This window comes from Drosophila suzukii, chromosome X, assembly GCF_043229965.1.
Source record: "Drosophila suzukii chromosome X, CBGP_Dsuzu_IsoJpt1.0, whole genome shotgun sequence".
Lineage (NCBI taxonomy): Eukaryota > Metazoa > Arthropoda > Insecta > Diptera > Drosophilidae > Drosophila > Drosophila suzukii.
The window spans coordinates 12,233,185-12,252,931 of NC_092084.1; the positions used below are offsets into that span (position 1 = coordinate 12,233,185).

Here is a 19,747-nt window from a genome sequence, read left to right on the forward strand (position 1 = left end):
CTGGTGTTACATGTTTAAGTTCGAGACGGTATTTGTATACACATTAGGGTATTGACTGTATAAATAGAGAGGCGTCATAGAGGGGCAGATAAGCATACGCGATAAGTAGAAAGCGTTCTCCCTGAGCTTCCGTATGGATTCGCCAGTGTTCTCGTGGTCGTTTCGTCGTTCTAACCGTTCGAGGTGCTAATTCAGCATCAGATTGGGTTTCGGTTTCGATTTCAGATCGGGGAGAATTCAGCAAAGTTAGTTGGCCGACGACCGTGATCGCGATAGCAACACTTTCACCCAGCAAAACGGATCTATAATGGTAAACAAAGTTTTTAATAGAGTAATCTTATCAAGCCATTCCATCAAACACAACCCACATAATTACAATAGTCTACTATAGTTTCCCACCAAAAAAAAAAACAATATAGATATCTTCATAGATATGATCTTGACAAAAAATCTTTTAAAGTAAAATGAAAAACGTCTTACATTTTAATATATATTATATTTTGAAAATGAATTCTAAAAAAGTTAACATTTTTGTTTTTTTGCTATTGACATGTAGTTGAAGTTAAAATATTAATAGGGTTTTTTATTTAAATAATTTATTGCCTGTTGGGTTAGAAAATGTAAAGTAATTGCCTGAACTTTAAGCTTTACTGATGTTGACCTAGGTTATAAATATACATTGACATTATTCATACGTTCTCGGAAAAAATGGATCCGTAAAATGTGTTTTGTTAGCAAAAACAGTGTCAAAAGATTTTTTTAAATAAAACATTACTCTAAAAAATATAAGTAAAATAAACTTTTTTATGAAGCGTTTAGCTTAAAATTTTTATAGTCTGTTGTTGCGCCAAAAGCGAAGATCAAGTTTAAAATACTAAAATATATTAAGACTTAAGAAAAATAAAAAAATTAATAAATATTACTTGTAAATATTTTTTTATATAAAATTTAATTTTATTATTTTTTATATTATTACCTATAATTTTACCTGAGGCTAAGCCACAGCACATCCTGCAGCTGAGTGAGGAGCAGCGGAGCAGCTTCGTCGGCTCCTTCGACCGGGTGCTCAGCGACATCGATGGCGTTCTGTGGACCATGGAGCACAATGTGCCGCGGGCGGCCGACGGATACGCCGCCCTCGAGCGGAACGGAAAGCACCTGACCTTCGTGACCAACAACAGTGTGCGCACGGTGGACCAGTGCATCAGGCGCTTCGCCAAGATCGGGATGCAGGTGCAGCCGGAGCAGATCTGGCATCCCGCCCAGTCCATCATAAATTACCTGCGGGGCATCAACTTCCAGGGGCTCATCTACATCATCGCCAGCCCGCCGTTCAAGGCGGTGCTCCGCGAGGCGGGATTCCAGCTCCTGGATGGGGTGAGTTCTTGCTAAGGATTGAGATTAAGCAGGCATCCTTTTAGACTTCTAGTGGGTGGATTGGAAATCAGGTTCTTAGTGTGACTAGTTTGTTGAAAAAGAACCAGCTCCCAAAATTTCAAGCTTCCAAATCCAACCAATTAGTTTTTAGATCGACTATCACTTTTTTTCGTAATTGCATTTTATATATATGATATTAGAATAATGAAAAAAGCCTTTAAATTAAAAACCCCCAGTTTTGAATTTTTTTTTCAATTTAATATATTTAGTTGGTAAAATTTAATGTTTCCTAATCAATAATTTTATTTTTTTTGTATAAATATTATTTTATTTATCTATCATACATATATAACTATGAATTTTGAACCAAAGCAAAAGATATTTAAATTCTAATCCCTCAATTTTGAGTTTATATTTGAAATTAGGTTTTTTAAATTCTAGAAAATGTATGCTTTCACATCCAACAATTATCTTTGGCTTGATTATCTTTTTTTTGTATGGGAACTTTATATGTATAAGCAAAAACGCCTTAAGTTTTTATTTGAAATTACTTTTAAAAAAAACTTTTATAATATTTTATTGATTTGATTTTTTGTAATAACAACTACTTTATGATTTTAATTTATAAAAACAAATTTGATGTATTATAAACTTTTAAAAAATGTTCCTTACAGCCAAACGCGTTCATCGAGGATAACTTCGAGAGCCTGGCCAAGAACATATTCGATAAGGAGCCGGTTCGGGCGGTCATTATCGACGTGGACTTCAACCTAAGCTCCCCGAAGATGCTGCGGGCGCATCTCTATTTGCGTCATCCGGAGTGCCTGTTGATTGAAGGCGCCACGGATCGTCTGCTTCCGGTGGCCAAGGGCGTGAATATCATCGGACCAGGAGCCTTCGCCTCCATTTTGGTGGAGGCCAGTGGACGACAGGATCGTTGCATCACGCTGGGCAAGCCGGGTCGCGAACTGGGCCATCTGATTGTGGAGCACTACAAGATCGATCAGCCCAGCCGGGTGCTCATGATCGGTGACATGTTGGCCCAGGACATTGGCTTCGGGCGCCAGTGCGGATTCCAGACCCTGCTCGTCCTCAGCGGCGGATGCACGCGGGAGCAGCTCCTGGCGGAGACGGATCCCCGGCACATTCCGGACTTCTATGCGGACAGCATGGCCGATGTGGCCCAGTTGCTCGGCGAGGCGCCCAAGGCGCATGTTTAATCGGTGGAATTGGTTTACAATGTATTGGGTACCTGGGTAAATGATTCACTATTGTTATCATCACAATACCGTATTTTATTCGATATCTGAAAAATAACTCACACTAAATAAGAAAAAAAAAGGTTATACTTATGTAGAACTTGGTGATTCCCGGAAGGTAAAGGTCTTACAATCGTTGCATTCTCTGTTACAGAAATCATAAAACCATTCATGTAACTATTTATAAATCTATTTTGAGTTGATGTAGTCATGTGCTGAATCACCCACATTTTATTGGGCATCTGTAATAAAACTCACACCAAACAAACAAAACAAAATTACTCAGAAAAGTAGAGACGATCGGTCGAATTTAAGGGGTTCCCCAGGTTTTGGTCCCAGGAAACCTATGATAACTATTACTAATTTTAATAATTCGTATACAATATGGAATATTTTACAGTATATGTACTGTTTCGACAGATATAAACAGATGTATTCATAAATATTTTTTTAAACAGATGGGCTAATCGTATTTCCAATATAATTTTTATAATATATTAAATTTTGACTCAAAAAAATTATTTTATATAGAAATGCATTGTAAAAACAAAATCAAATTATTTTATGAAACGTGAGGATCTTTTGGGAATATTTTATATTTCCTATACATCATGTTGAGTTAAAAAAATCAAGCCTAAATTCCAAATTCCGTATAACATTTTATATTGATCGGTTATGAAGTAGAGATTCATTATACAAATAAAATCAAATGATTTCCAAAATCTTGAGTTTGATTAGATTTAGTTTGTTGTTTACTCCGACACATAGTAACCTGCTGATTAAAATCTAAAACACTAATGGTTTTTTAAGATTAAAGTTCTGTGTGACAAACACTCGAAGCGCTATCAAGTCAAATGCGTTGAGTCAGAATTACTCGATTCCGGATTATTGGGTGCGGAGGTGGGTGCTATCTGCCCCAGGCAATCGGCCAGATAGTCGGGCATCTGGGGATGATCAGCCGGCAATCGCTGGACGTCCTCCATCTTTGTGCCGCCCGTGAGGACGAGGAGCGTCTGGTAGCCACTGGCGCGGGCAAATCCAATGTCGCTGGCCAGACTATCCCCCACGAAGAGCACGCGGCTCGGAGGGATTTCCGGGTGGCGATCCAGCAGGAGCCTGCGCAGGTCCTCGCCTGGCTTGCCCAGAGCTGTGGGCTGACGGCCAACGGACTGGGACACCACATCGATGAAGGCTCCAGGTCCTGTTTTAGAAACGAAAAAGGGATATTTTTTTATATATAAGTTCATTTTAAAATGTGATACTATTTTGTGGTTAGTTTTTTAGTACCTATAAAAAAGTTTTTCAATTCTGTGGTATAATATTTTACTTCATTAAAATTTTTTAAAAGTCCGGAACCAAAGTTTCTCTATAGTTTTGTAGTACTTTTGGGCCACATAAAGGGAAAAAAGGTTTCTTTTCTTTCTCATATTTTATATTTTGGTATTTTTTGGTATTATTTTTAATTTTTTTTTTGATTAAAATTTTTAAAGAATTTTGTTTAGGAATTAGGTACCAAAGTTTTGATTCATTTATGTAGAACTTTTAGATCACATACAAAATTGAAACGATTTTTTTCTTTTTTTTATATTTTAATTCCTAAGAATTTCAAAGGATATATCAAGTTATCTGTTCGCTACAATACTATTTTATATTTTTTTTCTAAGTAATACCTATAATCTCGCCCTTGCCGAAAGGTATAAGGGCATCTGCAGCTCCGGCCAGAAAAAGGCACTTCGGATTCTGGAGCTGGACATGGGCTCTCATCAACTTGGCAGCCGACAGATTGAAGTCCACATCGATGATGACTGCATCCACAGAGTCGCCGGAGAAGATGGCCTCGTGCAGATCCTTGAGGCTCCTGATGATCCCAGTACCGCCCTATGGAGACGTCTTGAAGTGATCAAGAAGCTTTCGAACATCTTGACTTCGATCAACTCACATCTTCTGTCAGCCGAAAACCGGCAGTCACAAGGAGTTCCTTAAAAGGGGGCGTGGCCAGGCAGTATATAAGTCCCTGGAAGTTAATGGACCTCAGATGATCGCAGATGGTTTGTGCAGGATGGACGATTTGATGCTGGCGATAAGGTGAGAGAGAATACTATATTATGTACAATATATTTGGGATCTAACTTAAAAATAATATAGTATTATAGAAACACATATAAATATACTTAAAATATCTCTTATCTTGAAAGTATTACAGTGCTAGGGTATGGTTTTTAACCCCCACTTACCTCGTCAATCTTGAGGTTACCCTGTTTCTCGAACTTCTCGATGTGCTCCTTCACCGAACTGATGCTGTTGTTGGTCACAAAGGTCACCTGCTTGCCGAGCAGCTCCAAATGGGCCAAAGCCTCAGCGGAACCGGGAATAAAATCACGCAAGGGATACCAAACCACTCCTAGGGGTAGAGAGGATCCCTAATAAAGATACCTCTTAACTGGCTATCCATTAACTCACCATCGCAATCGCAGAAGACCAAATCAAACGAGTCAAAGAAATCACCGAGCTCATCTTCACTCAAAGTCTTTAGATGTTTGGCCTGTAGATGAATTTAAATGGTATTATCTAAGAGAATTTTTATATTATCTTTTCCGGTTTGGTTTTTTTTTAATAGGAAACCGGGGAGCAGGGGTCCCAGCTAAGTATCATATCCAACCAGATCGATGATCTCTGTTCTATTATTCTGCTTTCCATTCTACCCACCGAACTCATGTCGATCTAGTGATGGAAAAGCGACACAAATCCGGATTTGGAGAGGTTTTGGCGAGGGATTCCGATTCCTAGCAGCTCAAGGTTCCAGTCCAGCGATGCGACTCAACCACATTGCCAGCGACAGATTTGTAACTAAGTCCAGCGAGACGAGTGTGCCTCGAGTCTGTCTGGAAGACCCAAGCCAAGCAAAGAAAATTGCTCGCCATGGAAGGGGTCCGATTGCATTACACATTCACACATTCCAAATTGCATTAGACCAGCAGTCGGTCCGTTCAGATTGGGGGCGAACACTGCAGTTTAAAATGGAGCAGATATTTTAAGAAATTTACGCACCATCCAAAAAAAATATCAGAACTACAGGAATCCGTCTATATCTGGATCAAAAACATCGTCCCTATAAGTCTGCATTATCCTTTCGAGCTCTAAGTGTAAGTACATTGATTTAAAATGGAACAGATATTAAAGGAACATCCATACTATCCAAGTAAATATTAAAACTACAAGAACTTGTATATATCTGGATCTAAAAAATTTTTCTACAACGTTTTTATAAGTCTGCATTATCATTTTGTGTTTTAAAGAGATAATGTATTGATTTAAAACGGTACAGATATAAAAGATGGAACAGATATTATAGGACCATCAATACCACCCAAACAAATATCAAAACTACAGGAATACTAAAAAATCAGGATCTAAAGCGGTTTAAGACAAAATCTTTCAACAACCTTTATAAAACCCCGCATTATAATGTTATTCTATAAATATAAATACTTTTTCCAGTGTAGTTACACCTCATTTGTTCGTAATCCATGGGTTGTTCGGCAGGGAATGGGGTGTCAAAGGGGTAGTAAGTGGTGTCTCTGTCAATTGAATGTTGTCCAGTCAAGTCGCTGGTCAGCGTTCCAATTGATTTGCTTTCATCGCCTTTCAATTGAGCTCATTTCTTGACATCTAATCTAGAGCATCCGGTATACGCCTCACGAAAAATTCTCAAGATATCCGAAAATCAACCATCCCATAGATAAAGCCCTGGATATTTTCGCTCAAATCACTGTTAACATTGATGGGGTTAAACCCATTTTTTATTTGTTATTTTTGTTTTTAGTTCACATGCAGACCAGCACTCAACACAATCCGTTTCTGGCTTAATCCCTATCGTAATCGTAGTTGTTACCATTATTATTATTATTATTATTATTGGTATCGTATAAATATGTTTATCAAAACAACAATTCACTATAGGTGTACGTACTGGTAAGTAGCATTTAGAGTTCTACAAAATATTGCGAAATGTGCAATGCTCTCGCTTGGCAATAATCAACAATAAAAACAATGGATTAGAGGGAGAGGATGAACCATATGTCTGAGTTCGCTTTTCGGTTGTGGGCAACATTGTAAGGTACATTGGATTGTTTCTTAGTGTTTTAATGCTAGCATATTTTAACCTGCACACATTTTGTGGTGTATAATTCGTTTTCGAGTTGTTCATGATCGACATCGATCCATCATGGAAATACGTTGATTTAAATTATAAATACTCCTCTTTAATGCACTTTGGACGTGTGTATAAAATGTAAAAATATTCAAATACATATCTCTTTAACTGTATTTCGTTGTGTGCTGCTAAAGCGACTTGGCCACGCAGTGATCTCATGGGTTAACGACGGTACAATTCCCTTGGCTCCTTCCGGGAGTTGCGTGAATCTTTCGTACAAAATACATACAACATCAATCAATCAATCAAGTAACAATATAAAACCTCGTGTGTGTATATAAAAATGCAATTGCTTGACTCGGGTCATCGATACCCCACATTTCGTTGAGCATTTCCAATGCAAACACAGTACAAAAATCATCTTAAGTACGAAGCACAACTTCCATGCGATAACGTTGCGACAATACCCTAGATATTCGCGTGTCGGTATATACAAAAGTTCAGCTAACTACGTGTTATTACTGGAGAGAAACCAAGGAATGATCTGATGAACATGCAGCTCCCACAGCTCGCCGCCGATCCTTAAACAAAGGTGCTGGCATCGTCACGCCTTCGGATCACTGTCGTCTCACTTGGGGGCTCCGACTTTTGTGGCCCCGCCACCTCCGTCTGGGCCATCTTCATGGCGTGCTGCTTCTCGTACTCGATGATGTGCTCCCGCAACAGGAAGTTCTCCCGCTTGATGCGCTTCAACAGGCGTCCCGAAACATCCGGCACGGCCCAGCGGAGGATGCCCTGCAGCATGGTGATAATGTTCTGCGGGGAACAAGAACAGAGTAAGCTAACAATTCAATTATAGTGATTACTACGCTGCCTCGCACCTGGTAGATAACGATGAAGGCCAGCCGACCCGTCAGTATCTTCCAGTATATCATGGGACGCTTGTAGGGATGCTCATCTGTCGGCGAGTTGCGGAACTCTGTGTAGCGGCACACCGTCTCATTCACATGCTGGCTGCCTCCCAGCAGAGGCTGCACCTGGAAGTCCTTGGTGTTGAACACAGCCAGCGTGAAGTTGAGATAGTTGTTTAGCTCGTGATCGCCCATTGAGGCGGCGTACACGATTTTCGGTATGAGGTTCGTGCTAAATGCGATTATCATTGCCTGCAGAGGAGATCAGAATATGGGATTAGGCAACATCATGGCATGGCATGGGAATGGTGACTCACACTGGAGGCCACGGCTATGCGGGTGACGACGGTCATGATGCTGTGCCAAACGCCAATGTCGCGGGCTCGCATTCCCACCGGTCGTCGCAGGAAGCGCAGCATCTTGATGGAGTCCAGGCGCACCTCTATCACATTGTTCAGCAGGGCCAGCAGCGGCGCCAATGGGAAGGCCAAGCTAAACAGGGTGATGAAGCCGAATTGCACAACTTCGAGAGAGATAAGTTGTTATTAATATTAGAAGACAACCTATTGAAACTAAAAGCCCTACCCATTTCGAGGTATTCCACGTAGAGGGAATTGTTCTCGGCGGGCAGTAGGTTATAGTCCTCGGTGAATTGGTTGTAGGGCACCAGACGCTGGTCCTGGTGACTCTTGTACCAGCCATGACGGTAGCTCAGCTCCTTAAAAGTGCGCATCAGATAGGGAATCAGCATCTCCACGATGGCATTGACCGCCTGCTTGCCGGCCATGATGATCACCAGCTGCATGCAGAGCTCCATGAGGCAGCCGCCGGGATTGCATTCCTCCTGGCGGAAGCCCAGCACGCGGTTGTACTTGGCCGGATAGCCAACGAACTTGCCCTTCAGGAAGGCAATGTAGAAGAGCGAGGAGTAGTAATTGACAAACTGGAACACATAGTTTTTGATTGTTAGGCTCTCGTCGTACTCCGTCTGGGTGCGACAGTACTCGTAGTTGGTCAGCTTCACGGCCAAACTGGAGTAGACCATGTCCAGCAGCGAGATTACTATGAGGTCAATCACGCCCGCCGTCATGGGCAGGATCATAACCTTAAAGGTCATGGAATTCTCGCTGCCCAGAATGCTGTGCGAGGCTCGCTGTGCCATTCTATAGATGATTATGCCCGCTATGGCAATGACTGATATGCAAATCTACAAGAGAAACACATAAGAACACACCTCCAGTGGAAGGAAAACTAAAGATCTACTTACAAACAATATCATGATGCTATAACTAGTAAAGTTGGGCAGGAACTTGATGCTCCAGAAGGGCACGTCTGGATCCAGGACGCTCGGTTTGCCATTATGGTCCTCTTCATACGCCTTCCCGGCCAGCCTTCTGGAGCGTGATATTTTGGCCAAGTACTGCGGACGCGGGTGCTCCACGTGGTGGGTGAAGCCAGTCAGCCCCCAGCGGTGCACCAGACCCGCTGAGTAGCGCTTCCAGAACTCCAGGTATACCACCGCCCAAATAGACATCAGCAGGGCGAACACCACGGTCGATTTGTTGTCTATCAGATAGTTGAACTTGGAAGACGTGCAGGTCTCGTTTAGCCGCCAGTAGTCGCAGCTTCGGTCGCACTGCGGGCACATGATCGTCCCATTGTCGCTACAAATGTCCCGGCTAATCGGATCGCTGCTCCACGTGATGAAGCCGTAGAGGAAGCAGAGCACTCCGAACACGCTGATGGGGATCAGCATTTGCGTGTAGAATCCCAGCCAGGCGAAGTATAGTGCAACCTTCGCTCCGAAGTAGTCTTTGATTTGGTCCAGTGGTTGCAAGCTGTAAAAATAGATGGGTCGTATTATTAGTTTGTTTTTTTTTACCTATTTTTATTGCTAACCTAATGATTTAAAAATTTCTTTTGATAAATAAACCTTAAAGAACATTGATATACCCTAATTAAATATGAATCTATTTATTTAAAAGCATATACCTATATTGATTTCAAAACCTTATGATGTATAAAACTGGAAGGATACATTTTTCATTCTTGGAATATACTATCATTATTGTTAACAATAGGTTTGGAACCAGGTTTTATTACTTTTCCCCTTGCAGCTGCCTAGTTTGATTTCCTAACTCCAAACCAACTTTTCGCAGCTCATATTTCGCTATGCGAACTCCCCTTCCAAGAATCTACGATACGGAAAACTTCAATGTCTGCATAAACAGAAAGAGGATCATATTCTTACTTCTTCCACTTGGATATGTTGGCCCACTCCTTGAGCAGACGATCGCGATCGTCTTTCTGTAATACAATATAGAGACTATAAGTAGGAAGTAATGGATCTATATAGAAATGGAATCATACATCATGCAGTGTATAGGCGCAGGTGTATACGCCATCCTGGACGAGCTTCTCGATGCCCAGATTGTCGGCCGTCTCCTCGCCCTCGACGAAATGCTGGCGCTGCAGAATGAAGTTGATGATGAAGTAGCGGGTGCCGGCATCCAGGAAGTTCGGGTGCTCCGTGTCGTACAGCTCCAGGTAGTTGCGGGAGAACTCGAAATGGATGCGCGGTTCGCGCTCCGGGAAGAGAGCCGTATTCAGCTGCACGGAGCTGAACAGGCTGCGGCACATGCGGGTGAAGCAGGACTTGAACTCGTGCGCCGACTCGGCAAAGATTTGGTCCTGGCCGGGAATCGGCTTGAGCGGCACCTTTATCTTGAGTATCTCCGCATAGCGATATAGCACCTCCGCCGGAGCATGGATTTTGACGAAGTGTACCCGCTGCACCTTGTTGTGCTCCAGCTGCAGACCCTCCCGCTGCAGGTTCGCCTCGAAGATTTCGCACTTGCGCCGCTGCTCCTCCGACTGGACCTCGCCATTGTAGGCCAGCACAAAGTCCACGCTCCTTTTGCCATCGTCGAAGCGTCTGTAGGTCTGTAGGAGATTGATGTTTGGGGAAGAGAACGATACAGAGATTAAGAGCATTAGAATGAGCTGCTATATGTTTATATATACATGAGTCACTCCAGAGAGAGAGATCTTAAAAATACATCTGCTTATCAACTAGACGGAAACAAAGCGTGTGGGTGCGCGTGTGCCTACACCTCCCCCTGGTCACCCGGTAGCCCGGTCACCCAATCACCGTGGCGGACTCCTCCCGCTGATTCCTGGAGCGCAGGCCGCGCAGGAGGCAGCAGTTCAGCATGGGGAAATGGGAATGGGAATCGACCGGGACCCGGAACCCAGAACCGAAATGAAAGAGCTAGAAACACAACCGTCGCAGCCGAGATACGAGAGGCTAGTGACATTCCGTGCGATCTGCAGGGACCACTGATTGCCCAGCTGTTCGCTCCGATCGGCTTCAGCTCCAAAGTGCCCAAGTACCGAAGTGCCTGACTTATATATTAAATTACAGTATACAAAAAATCGCATTAAGTGTTCATACCCAATCCCGCAAGCAAACTATAGGAAAAAGAGAAATATAAACAAACAAAGGAGAGCGTGAAAGAAGGCGGCAAGAACTTCATCAAGTGCATAATATCATTGCAGCAAAACATTAGGATCTTATAAGTGACGAGTGTGGACGAAGGGAGTGTGTACAGTGGTCGCTCGATTAGTAGATTTATTTGAAAAAAAACTTATGAAGGCATTCTATTCAATTTTGTCATTCGTTTCCTAACATTTTCTAAAAATAACTAAGACCTTATACAGCTAATTTAGGGATTCTGAACATTCTAAATTAAGAAAATCCCATTGTATTTTCACACAAAAGCCTCGATCTTTTAATTATACTTATAAATGGCTTTTTGCTGCGATAACTTCTTAATAAAACTTTTATTTAGCTTGTAGTTTTAACTATAAGAAAGCATTAAATAATAATAGTATATTTTTTCTATTTTTATTAAAGCCCGGCATAAATCAACAGTATATTGCGATAAGAAATATGAAACATACGAATCCCTTGTGTCATTTTTTATAGTATTTTAAATGTTGTGAATATGAGTAATAATGAAATAATTTAAGCAACATTTCGGATCTAAGATATAAAATCTGTTATCGCCTAAAATATTGGTCACCCTCCCCTGAAGAATTCGCGTTTCTATTTTTTCTTGTTTTTTGTTATCCCCTTATCCAATGCAAGAACATAGAAAACGCGAATTCTTCAGACGAAGACGTTTTACCAAGACAAAAAAAAATGATATAAAAAACTCTTAAGTCTCCTTACTTTTGATTCTAATTTTTACACAAAAAAGGATGAAACACTTCAGATTTAATTTTTTAAGTTCCCTCAGAATGCCTTAATCAGAAGAATTCGTCGTAAAAGCGACCACTGCACCACTGCCCACAAAAATTCGAGTGTGGAAGCTTGGATGAAAGCTCTGGCAATGGGGTGAAAGTGAAAGTGGCTGAGAAATGGGGTGAGATGGAACAACAGCAACAGCAAGGCAAAAGTGAGGATGAGATCGATAATCGATGTGTGTGCGCGGCAGTGCAAAAGCGAAGGCTTTCTTCAACCAGAGTTGTGAAACGTATTTGGTTTTGATATCTGAATTTGAGTTTGATTTTGAATTTGAATTGGTTGGTTATGTTACTGTCGTTGTTTACCCTTGATTTCCACTGGGAGTATGTTATTGGCAATTTCTTATCTTTATTAGAAATGTTGCTACTACTTCTTAACAGACGTCTAGAGACCTCATCGTCACCACCGCCATGTCCTCCGCCATCTCCTCCGGCCACCCCAATGCCAGTGGGCAGGTGGTTTCGTCCATTTTGCAGGGCAATCATTTGGGCAGCGATGGCGGCGTCCGTGTGATCACCACCTCCGCCTCCATTGAGGTGCTCCAGCGCCGTGGATTGACGGTAACCGGGTTGCCAGGCCAGTGCCGCATGCTCGGCAGATGTTGCGCCTCCCAGACGCAGGCTGCTCCTGCCCTCATCGCCGGCCAAATCGACCGCCGAATGGTAGATGGTGTTCCGCGACTGGGAGATCGATTTGCGGTGCGCCGCCGCAGCAGCCGCCGCCTCCGATTCCGCCAGCGATATGGTGTCGAAGTACAGGCTCTCCCGCTCGTCCATTTCCGATTCGGGATACTCGTAGTCGTGGGTGCGGACTGCAACGAAGGGTGAGATTAGTCGGAAGTTCTGGCACAAGTACTTGAGATCAGATCAGATCAGATCAGATCGGATCGGTTCGGATCAGATGAGATGAGAGGTGAGGCGGTGGTGCTGATGAGTTGTTAGTGGTTACGTTTCCATTACAATAAAGAGTGCATGATTGTGGTGAGAAGAAATGCTATACCAAGTATACCATGAAAATTAAAAATGACAACACATAGGAATTTACCAATAGAAATGGGTAATATATTGGGTAATCTCTCTAGGATTCAATGGAAAATGGATCTACTTTATATTCTTTTTCTTTTAGCTCTTAAGTAGAACTAAAACTAATATAGCATGTCATACTTATCATATTATAATATATTATTTTTATCGAATCGCCTAGAACTTAAAAAAGAAGACGATCAAGTTATAAATTGTTTGACCTAATTCTCTTTATACAGAATTTCCAATTAGGTGACATCACATAACAACAACGCCCATGAATAATGTGATCATTGGTACCCAAAGACATAAAAATGAAATGTTAAGATAAAATGATATGACCCTACTTACAGAAATCAAATATTCGGGACTAACATATGTTTTTAATATAATATTTTCTATATTTTTTAACTTTAAATGTTTAACAAGCATAGAAATTTTAAAAATGAAACAGGTGTATCAAAAAAAGTTACTAATCAACTATGGACAACAAATGAAAGTTATGATTACCATCCACATTTGATATATTAAGAAAGTAAAGGGAACATAAACAGATCACTAAGTAAAAAAGGTTAAAAGTACCTATGAAATTCCAATGAAAACAAAGATAATCTTCCAAAAATAAAAAAGTTAGAAACATTAACTTAGGATTGAGTTTTATATAGCAACATAAATAGTTCCCTAGGTAACAAAAAATGCAAATCACCCATGAAAAGCGAATAAAAGCCTATGCTCATCTTCCAAATATAATACCTATAGCTTGAAACAATGACCATTGATTGAGATTAGGGCCGGAACTCGTTTCGAAATATCAGTTCAGCCAATATTAATTACTGATAAGCCTGGAAATCCCGATAGTGAGTCTGTGGCCATGATAGTGGGGATGATGGCATTTGATGGCCCACCGGGCAGGGCCAATTTGGAAGCCAACTTATCGGAGGCGAGCTGACGCTGATACCAGCCATACCGTTTGACTCATTTAAATGCGGTCAATTACATAAGTGCCCCATAAGTGCGATACACCCGTGGAAAAATGCGTGTGAATGTATGAATGAATAAAATGAATGAATGCGGTGGCAAGTACTAATGGTGATGATCAGTTTCCGGCGCAGGAAACCACCAAACCAAACTACAAACGGCACAAACTAAACAACTCAAGCTCGAATCAAAACTAAACAATGCAAAATGGTTCAAAAAACCATACGTTATATAGAACTTGTACTGGAATGAATAGAACGAATATAAAATGAAACAAGTTCGAATATATGTATGCATGTTTGTCTGTATGGCATGTACATAATAAGACTGAAACAAACAAATTTGCATGACAACGGGTGCGATGTTTACTCATTAAAGTATTTACCCGCCGAATACATGATTGGTGGCAGGGGGAAGAGCTAGGTGAATGTCTTGACGGCAGTTTTTGGAAGTCGATCGATCGCAGATCCCTCAGGCGCTGTGGTGCCAGCGATCCTGGCGATCCCGCTGATCCTGCTGATCCCTCTTATGATCCCTCGTTTCGAGTCCTCGATTTTTCGGCACTTTCTCGGCGGCTGCGCAGCGGCACCGACTTCCATGCATCACGATTTTCGGACTGCCGGCAGCGAAAAAACAGCGATTGATGCAGGATAAAGCTCGTGGCTCATACAAAAAATTTTCATAAATTAAAAAAAAAAAGGAGATACTGCAACTAAAACCCGCGCACACACAGAGATCCACCAGCGAATGATGTCAGAGGGAAAAATAAAATAATAAAAATGTAGAGCCAGAGAGGCGAAATATGCGTACGCTCGCGTCGTTTGGCGATTACTGAAAACAGAGTACGAAAAGAATAGTAGAGGCTGAAATACACAAATTTGGTTCGGGTTTGCCAGGCAGCTAACCAACCTCAGAAATCGCCGACAGCCACAATAAATGATTGCCCAAATAGGCGTGCAGCGAGAACAGTGGCCACAAATCGGGGAAAAATAATGTATACACCTGCAGCAATACTTTTTTGTGACACGAAACCCGGGAAAAAAGAGATATAACTAACCATAATATAGAGAATTTTAAGTTATTATTATAATATGGCAGAAGTGCATTGCAGAAGTTCAGAATTTTACGAACTACTGAGTTGAAGGTACCAAGTTCTAATTTGTTTTAAAAATTTAATTTCAATATCTTGAAATTCCCTAAAATCTTAAAATTAATAAATTAATAAAAAAACTCCAAGAATATTTGATTAACTTTCGAAACTAGAATTTATCTTTTTTATATTTAAAATAATATTATAATGTCTGAACCATTTTAAAACAATGTACAACTAGTGCACATTTTATAATTCTATAACATTATGACAGCTTTAAAAGATTCATAAAAGAAGTTTATAAACCATTATTATTATTATTATACCATTAAGTTTTAGATTAACTAATGCCACTGTAACCATATTAATATTTATACTGAAAAACGCACCCATTCACATCGAGTATTTGGCGAACGAGCAACTTTTTTTCTCATCTTACAAAAAAGTAAATCTAAACAGTCGATTGTGGTTTAGATTCGGATTCGTGTATATGTAATTCAATGATCGGGCTACTATACGTTGATATAAACAGCACTTAATGCACTGCGATCGGGTAGTTTTCCTTAATTTCCCTGAATTTAACGACGAGTTTATTTATCGCACCATTTTAATAGGTAGTGCTTGTTTTAACGATAATGTGTAGAGAGGTATTCAGAAAATTTTCAAAAATAGGAAAACCTGAAAATTCCAAAATTCTGAACCGGACTAAAAAAAATTGTTTAAAAATGCTAATTTTGCAAATAGTCATTGGCTGCTTATAAAAAAGAGGAGTACCATTTATGATTGGTGTCAACTAACTTGACCCTTCTGAATATAATTCATAAATATGGTGTATACTTCACAGGCTTAAATCTATTATAAAGATTTTAAGGACCAGAAAAGAACTTTTGGGATATGTAAGGACTGGAACTAGAAAATGTCCAGGATCATATAAGATCATTATTATAGTGAAATATTCCATTTACCTAATGACCAGTTCCTTAGGTATCACTAGGTCATATTGTTTTGGCCATTAATGCATCATTTCCTTGGGAAAGTGCTCCAACGAATGCCGAAACACGATAGACACTAGCCAGAATCATTAACCTTGACGGAACCACCGAAATCCCTGGGTGCACACGAATAATTCAGCGGGGGAGAATGGGGTTGGGTTGGGCTAACATGTTGGCGGCAAAGGTAAAGGTCAAGTTGCTCCGTAGATTGTTGACAAATCAAAGTGCGAAAAGAGTTCTCGCATTCGTATATCTATATGAGAACGAAACCTGTTTGGCATATGTATAATGGAAATGGGATCCATAAAAAGGTGCGGGGGGAACTAGTCCAAGACACGCGAATCGCTTGGAAATGAAGAAATTCGCCGGAGAAAGCTCTATTCCCGAAATTCCGGATAATGATGTTGCCTACGACGCCGACGATGATGATGATGATGATGATAATGGTGATAATGCTGATGATGCACTACACCTTCGGTTCTGTCTATGTGGACATTTCTATTTTTAGCAAACTGCAGTGGCCGAAAATAGGCGGAATGTCTGTTGGTGGAATATTGGACATTATAGCCTATAGAATAGCGAGATATTGGTTAGGAACAAGGCGTTAGTATAGCTGGCGATACCAATTCATTTAGGTTTCCTTTTTTTTGAACTCACCTGGTTTGTTGTCGTTGACTTTAGTTAGTGTTCACCGTGGTTGACGGCCAAGGCCATTTCCTGTGCCTCCTGCCTGATGTCCCGCTTCCCGCGCACTTCCCGCTTTTCGCACAGCCGACAAACAAACAATTAAACTCGAAAGGGAAGCGGAAGCCGCCAGCAACACTTGCTTTTAATTTAATTTAGTTTAGTTTACGCCACAAGCGAAACGGAACGAGGCCAGCGTTGCCAGACGCACTGCATTATCCAATCAGCTGTTGAATGATTTAATCGTTGCCGCTCGTTAATCGATAGGTTATCGATAATGTAACAGATAGATTCCACTGCAAGATGTAAAAGTTAAGATATAACCAGTAAGCACATTTGTTTAATATCTAAATAAAAAACGTAATATTTAGTTAAGAATGTGTATATTTTCGTTTCAAAATGTAGTAAATGGTTGAAATATAATTTTGTTTTAATAAATAAATCGTTAATAAATCGGTACTAATAAATCGTTTCCAAAGCAGTGACTTGTGACTTTTCAATATCAGTGATTCCAGCTCAGTTTGTCCACCACTAGTAATGTTGTGATCCGAATTGACGTGAACATCTGGAAATATATTGTAAAGTGCAATAAATTGAGGGTGGCTGGAGAACCCTGGATGAAAGCGGGGCGCCATGGTGTACATCGACCATAGTGAGTGCAAATAGACTGTAGAGCATTCCAAAAATAATATTAATTTGTTTGTTTTGCCTCTACAGATGGGCGCGTGTGGGAGAAACGACCTTGGGACTGGAGAAGAATAGTGGAGCTATTTGTGGGGATATGGTTTGCCATCAAGCAGCTGTAAGTGTTTACAAAGTAGGTCCTAGTATTGAAAAGCGGTTAATAGAGCACTTTTTCCTGCAGATTCCTGTCTTTTCTGGCCCCCTTCATGGGCACCGATAACCAGGCCAATCCACGTCGTGGAAATGGATGGGGCGGTGGTGGAGGAGGCGGAGGAGGATGGGGTGGTGGCGGAGGCGGCGGCGGAGGAGGTGGCGGAGGAAGACCAGGGTCAGGAGGACTAAGACCAAACCGCCGGATTGGACGCATCCAGCCGTCAATGAGCTGCAATATGCCCGCGGGAGGCGGATGAGGATAGTAGCGACATCCGGTTCCCAAAACTCTTGGGAGGATGTCGCGCCGACAAGAGGTTGGCCACGCCAAGCAGCACCACAAAATGGCCCGGAAATCAAGGTTTATCTCGCCCCAGTGGCGCCTATGACGCAGTTCTCCCAAACTCGGACTCGAGCGGAGTGCTGCTGAACACGATTAATCACTGATTTCTGGGTCGCTGCTTACGTGGCCATCGTCGGTCCTATGAGCTTTTAAACAAGCTCCAGTTTAGCTAAAGGTTTTTAAATCGGTCTACGGGTTTATGTGTAGCAGCATAAAGAAACATTTGTATATTTTAATCCTGTTGAAATGTTCAAATAAAAACCAAGAATAACTTTTGCAAACACCGTTTTTCAATGATGTCTTTATGTTCAAAAATGATATCCAAATCTTTTACAGAATTTTTAGAGAATTTTCAAACCAAAACCTATAAGTTATGGATAACTTTTCTTTTGTAACTATAAAACCACTCTAGCTACTGCCCATTTGAATACAAAATACTATTCTTTTTTAAAATTTTGTTTCTCTATTAAAAAAAAAACAGTTACTTGTTCTACTTTTAGAACTTATATATTATATGTATAAAATAGCTCAAAGTTGTAACATTTTATTTAAAATTAAACTAAGAAAATAAAAAACTGTGACTTTCGGATGACATCAGTGTAGGCCAGTCGATATATTTCGTTTGCAGTGAATCAGCTGTTTTGTTTGTCCATCTCTAAAAACCACGTCAAGTGTGTAGTTTTGTATACAAATCTTAAAAATTCAGGTTTGACCCCGGATAGGAACTATTCCAGAAAAACCGAGAAGATCTTGCACGCTGATTGAGCTGCAACATGGCGTACATTGATCAAAGTAAGTGGCTGTGGATGACCAAGTGGAGTCCAGTGAGCTAATCCCTTTGTTTTGCAGATGGTCGCCTCTGGGAGAAACGTCCTTGGGACTTGAGACGTGTTTTGGCCATATTCGTGGGCATCTGGTTCGCCATCAAGCAATTGTAGGTGGTCAATGGATTGCTAATGTTCAAGGTGATATAACCCAGTACCATCCTTGCAGATTCGTATCGTTCCTGGCTCCCTTTAGCAGTAACGATAACAATGGTGATAACTCCCGTCGCGGAAATGGATGGGGAAGTAGCTGGGGAGGAGGAGGAGGAGGTGGTGGCGGCGGAGGCGGCGGTGGTGGAGGAGGAGGCGGCGGTGGATATGGCGGAGGAGGATTGAGACCCAACCGCAGGATCGGACGTATTCCTCCGCCCTCCCAATCCTGCAGTGCCGGTGGATGCTGCGGTTAATCAAATAGTTTAAGCGTTTTGGCCTAAAGAACTGCTAAACCAAAATGCTCCTACACTTTACGCCTAAACATCAATATCACCCCCATGATGCAGCAACTATAGTGTATAGTTTTCTGTTTCGAACACACATATTATAACTCGATTTTAGTCATAAGGTTTTGGACTGCTTGAGCAAGATACAAAATACCATATACTTTCCAATAAACTTCTTAGTTTCTCAACTAACAATGAAAATTATTTTTACATCTTTCTGACTCTATGCATTATGATGGATCTTAAAATAAATTTTCATATAGGATATGAATTTGGAACATTTTATATACATATCCTACTTTGGTTTTAGTTGCGACTTATGTACATTTGTGTTAAAGGTTAAAGAAGAACACAAAGCTTAAATAAAATAAGAAAATTTACTGAATCTATACTTGTTTCTTTCTGCCTAGAACCAAGATATATTAGTTTTATATACTACTTTTGAAATACACGTCAAATATTATTTATTATAAATAAAGGGAATACCCCGAATGTACTTTTTGGCATTTGAAAATAAGTGCCAGTGAAAAC

The 19,747-nt window shown here is 40.9% G+C and overlaps 5 protein-coding genes across 9 annotated transcripts; 3 read left to right on the forward strand and 2 right to left on the reverse strand.

Moving 5' to 3' along the window:
* Positions 1–150: 150 nt before the first annotated feature.
* Positions 151–2,625, forward strand: LOC108006281 (chronophin). Its single transcript, XM_017069738.4, has 3 exons — positions 151–310; positions 994–1,377; positions 2,052–2,625. The coding sequence occupies exons 1-3, from the start codon at positions 308–310 to the stop codon at positions 2,595–2,597; spliced, it is 933 nt and encodes a 310-aa protein (XP_016925227.2). The 5' UTR covers positions 151–307; the 3' UTR covers positions 2,598–2,625.
* An 838-nt stretch (positions 2,626–3,463) lies between these two features.
* LOC108006294 (uncharacterized) lies at positions 3,464–5,522 on the reverse strand. The gene is made up of 6 exons (XM_017069755.4): positions 5,343–5,522; positions 5,097–5,178; positions 4,871–5,037; positions 4,576–4,710; positions 4,307–4,514; positions 3,464–3,837 (listed from the first exon to the last, which is right to left on the reverse strand). The coding sequence occupies exons 1-6, from the start codon at positions 5,349–5,351 to the stop codon at positions 3,482–3,484; spliced, it is 957 nt and encodes a 318-aa protein (XP_016925244.2). The 5' UTR covers positions 5,352–5,522; the 3' UTR covers positions 3,464–3,481.
* Positions 5,523–6,390: 868 nt separating this feature from the next.
* LOC108006312 (anoctamin-1) lies at positions 6,391–16,991 on the reverse strand. Of its 5 annotated transcripts, none has more exons than XM_065867852.2 (10): positions 16,749–16,991; positions 14,395–14,625; positions 12,402–12,820; positions 10,071–10,643; positions 9,952–10,007; positions 8,968–9,538; positions 8,286–8,907; positions 8,018–8,223; positions 7,671–7,952; positions 6,391–7,605 (listed from the first exon to the last, which is right to left on the reverse strand). In XM_065867852.2, exons 2-10 carry the CDS (start codon positions 14,405–14,407, stop codon positions 7,372–7,374), a joined length of 2,976 nt encoding a protein of 991 aa, XP_065723924.2. In that variant the 5' UTR covers positions 14,408–14,625; positions 16,749–16,991; the 3' UTR covers positions 6,391–7,371. The 5 variants fall into 5 exon arrangements, with proteins under 5 accessions (XP_065723924.2, XP_016925300.2, XP_016925301.2 ...); XM_017069811.4 differs by having other exon boundaries at positions 12,315–12,820; XM_017069812.4 differs by lacking the exon at positions 14,395–14,625 and having other exon boundaries at positions 12,315–12,820.
* A 279-nt stretch (positions 16,992–17,270) lies between these two features.
* On the forward strand, positions 17,271–18,233 carry SelG (Selenoprotein G). The gene is made up of 3 exons (XM_017069752.4): positions 17,271–17,427; positions 17,493–17,577; positions 17,641–18,233. The coding sequence occupies exons 1-3, from the start codon at positions 17,409–17,411 to the stop codon at positions 17,867–17,869; spliced, it is 333 nt and encodes a 110-aa protein (XP_016925241.2). The 5' UTR covers positions 17,271–17,408; the 3' UTR covers positions 17,870–18,233.
* A 350-nt stretch (positions 18,234–18,583) lies between these two features.
* LOC108006296 (glycine-rich selenoprotein) lies at positions 18,584–19,420 on the forward strand. The gene is made up of 3 exons (XM_017069756.4): positions 18,584–18,744; positions 18,802–18,886; positions 18,946–19,420. The coding sequence occupies exons 1-3, from the start codon at positions 18,726–18,728 to the stop codon at positions 19,181–19,183; spliced, it is 342 nt and encodes a 113-aa protein (XP_016925245.2). The 5' UTR covers positions 18,584–18,725; the 3' UTR covers positions 19,184–19,420.
* Positions 19,421–19,747: the final 327 nt, after the last annotated feature.

Coding starts and splice junctions, on each gene's coding strand:
- LOC108006296 (XM_017069756.4), top strand. Junction 18,887..18,945: donor TGGTTCGCCATCAAGCAATT/GTAGGTGGTCAA, acceptor CCATCCTTGCAG/ATTCGTATCGTTCCTGGCTC.
- SelG (XM_017069752.4), top strand. Junction 17,578..17,640: donor TGGTTTGCCATCAAGCAGCT/GTAAGTGTTTAC, acceptor TTTTTCCTGCAG/ATTCCTGTCTTTTCTGGCCC.
- LOC108006281 (XM_017069738.4), top strand. Junction 1,378..2,051: donor GATTCCAGCTCCTGGATGGG/GTGAGTTCTTGC, acceptor TGTTCCTTACAG/CCAAACGCGTTCATCGAGGA.
- LOC108006312 (XM_017069811.4), bottom strand. Junction 7,953..8,017: donor GCATAGCCGTGGCCTCCAGT/GTGAGTCACCAT, acceptor TCTCCTCTGCAG/GCAATGATAATCGCATTTAG. Junction 7,606..7,670: donor CCTTCATCGTTATCTACCAG/GTGCGAGGCAGC, acceptor TGTTCCCCGCAG/AACATTATCACCATGCTGCA.
- LOC108006294 (XM_017069755.4), bottom strand. Junction 4,515..4,575: donor GTTTTCGGCTGACAGAAGAT/GTGAGTTGATCG, acceptor ACGTCTCCATAG/GGCGGTACTGGGATCATCAG. Junction 3,838..4,306: donor CGGCAAGGGCGAGATTATAG/GTATTACTTAGA, acceptor TTTCTAAAACAG/GACCTGGAGCCTTCATCGAT.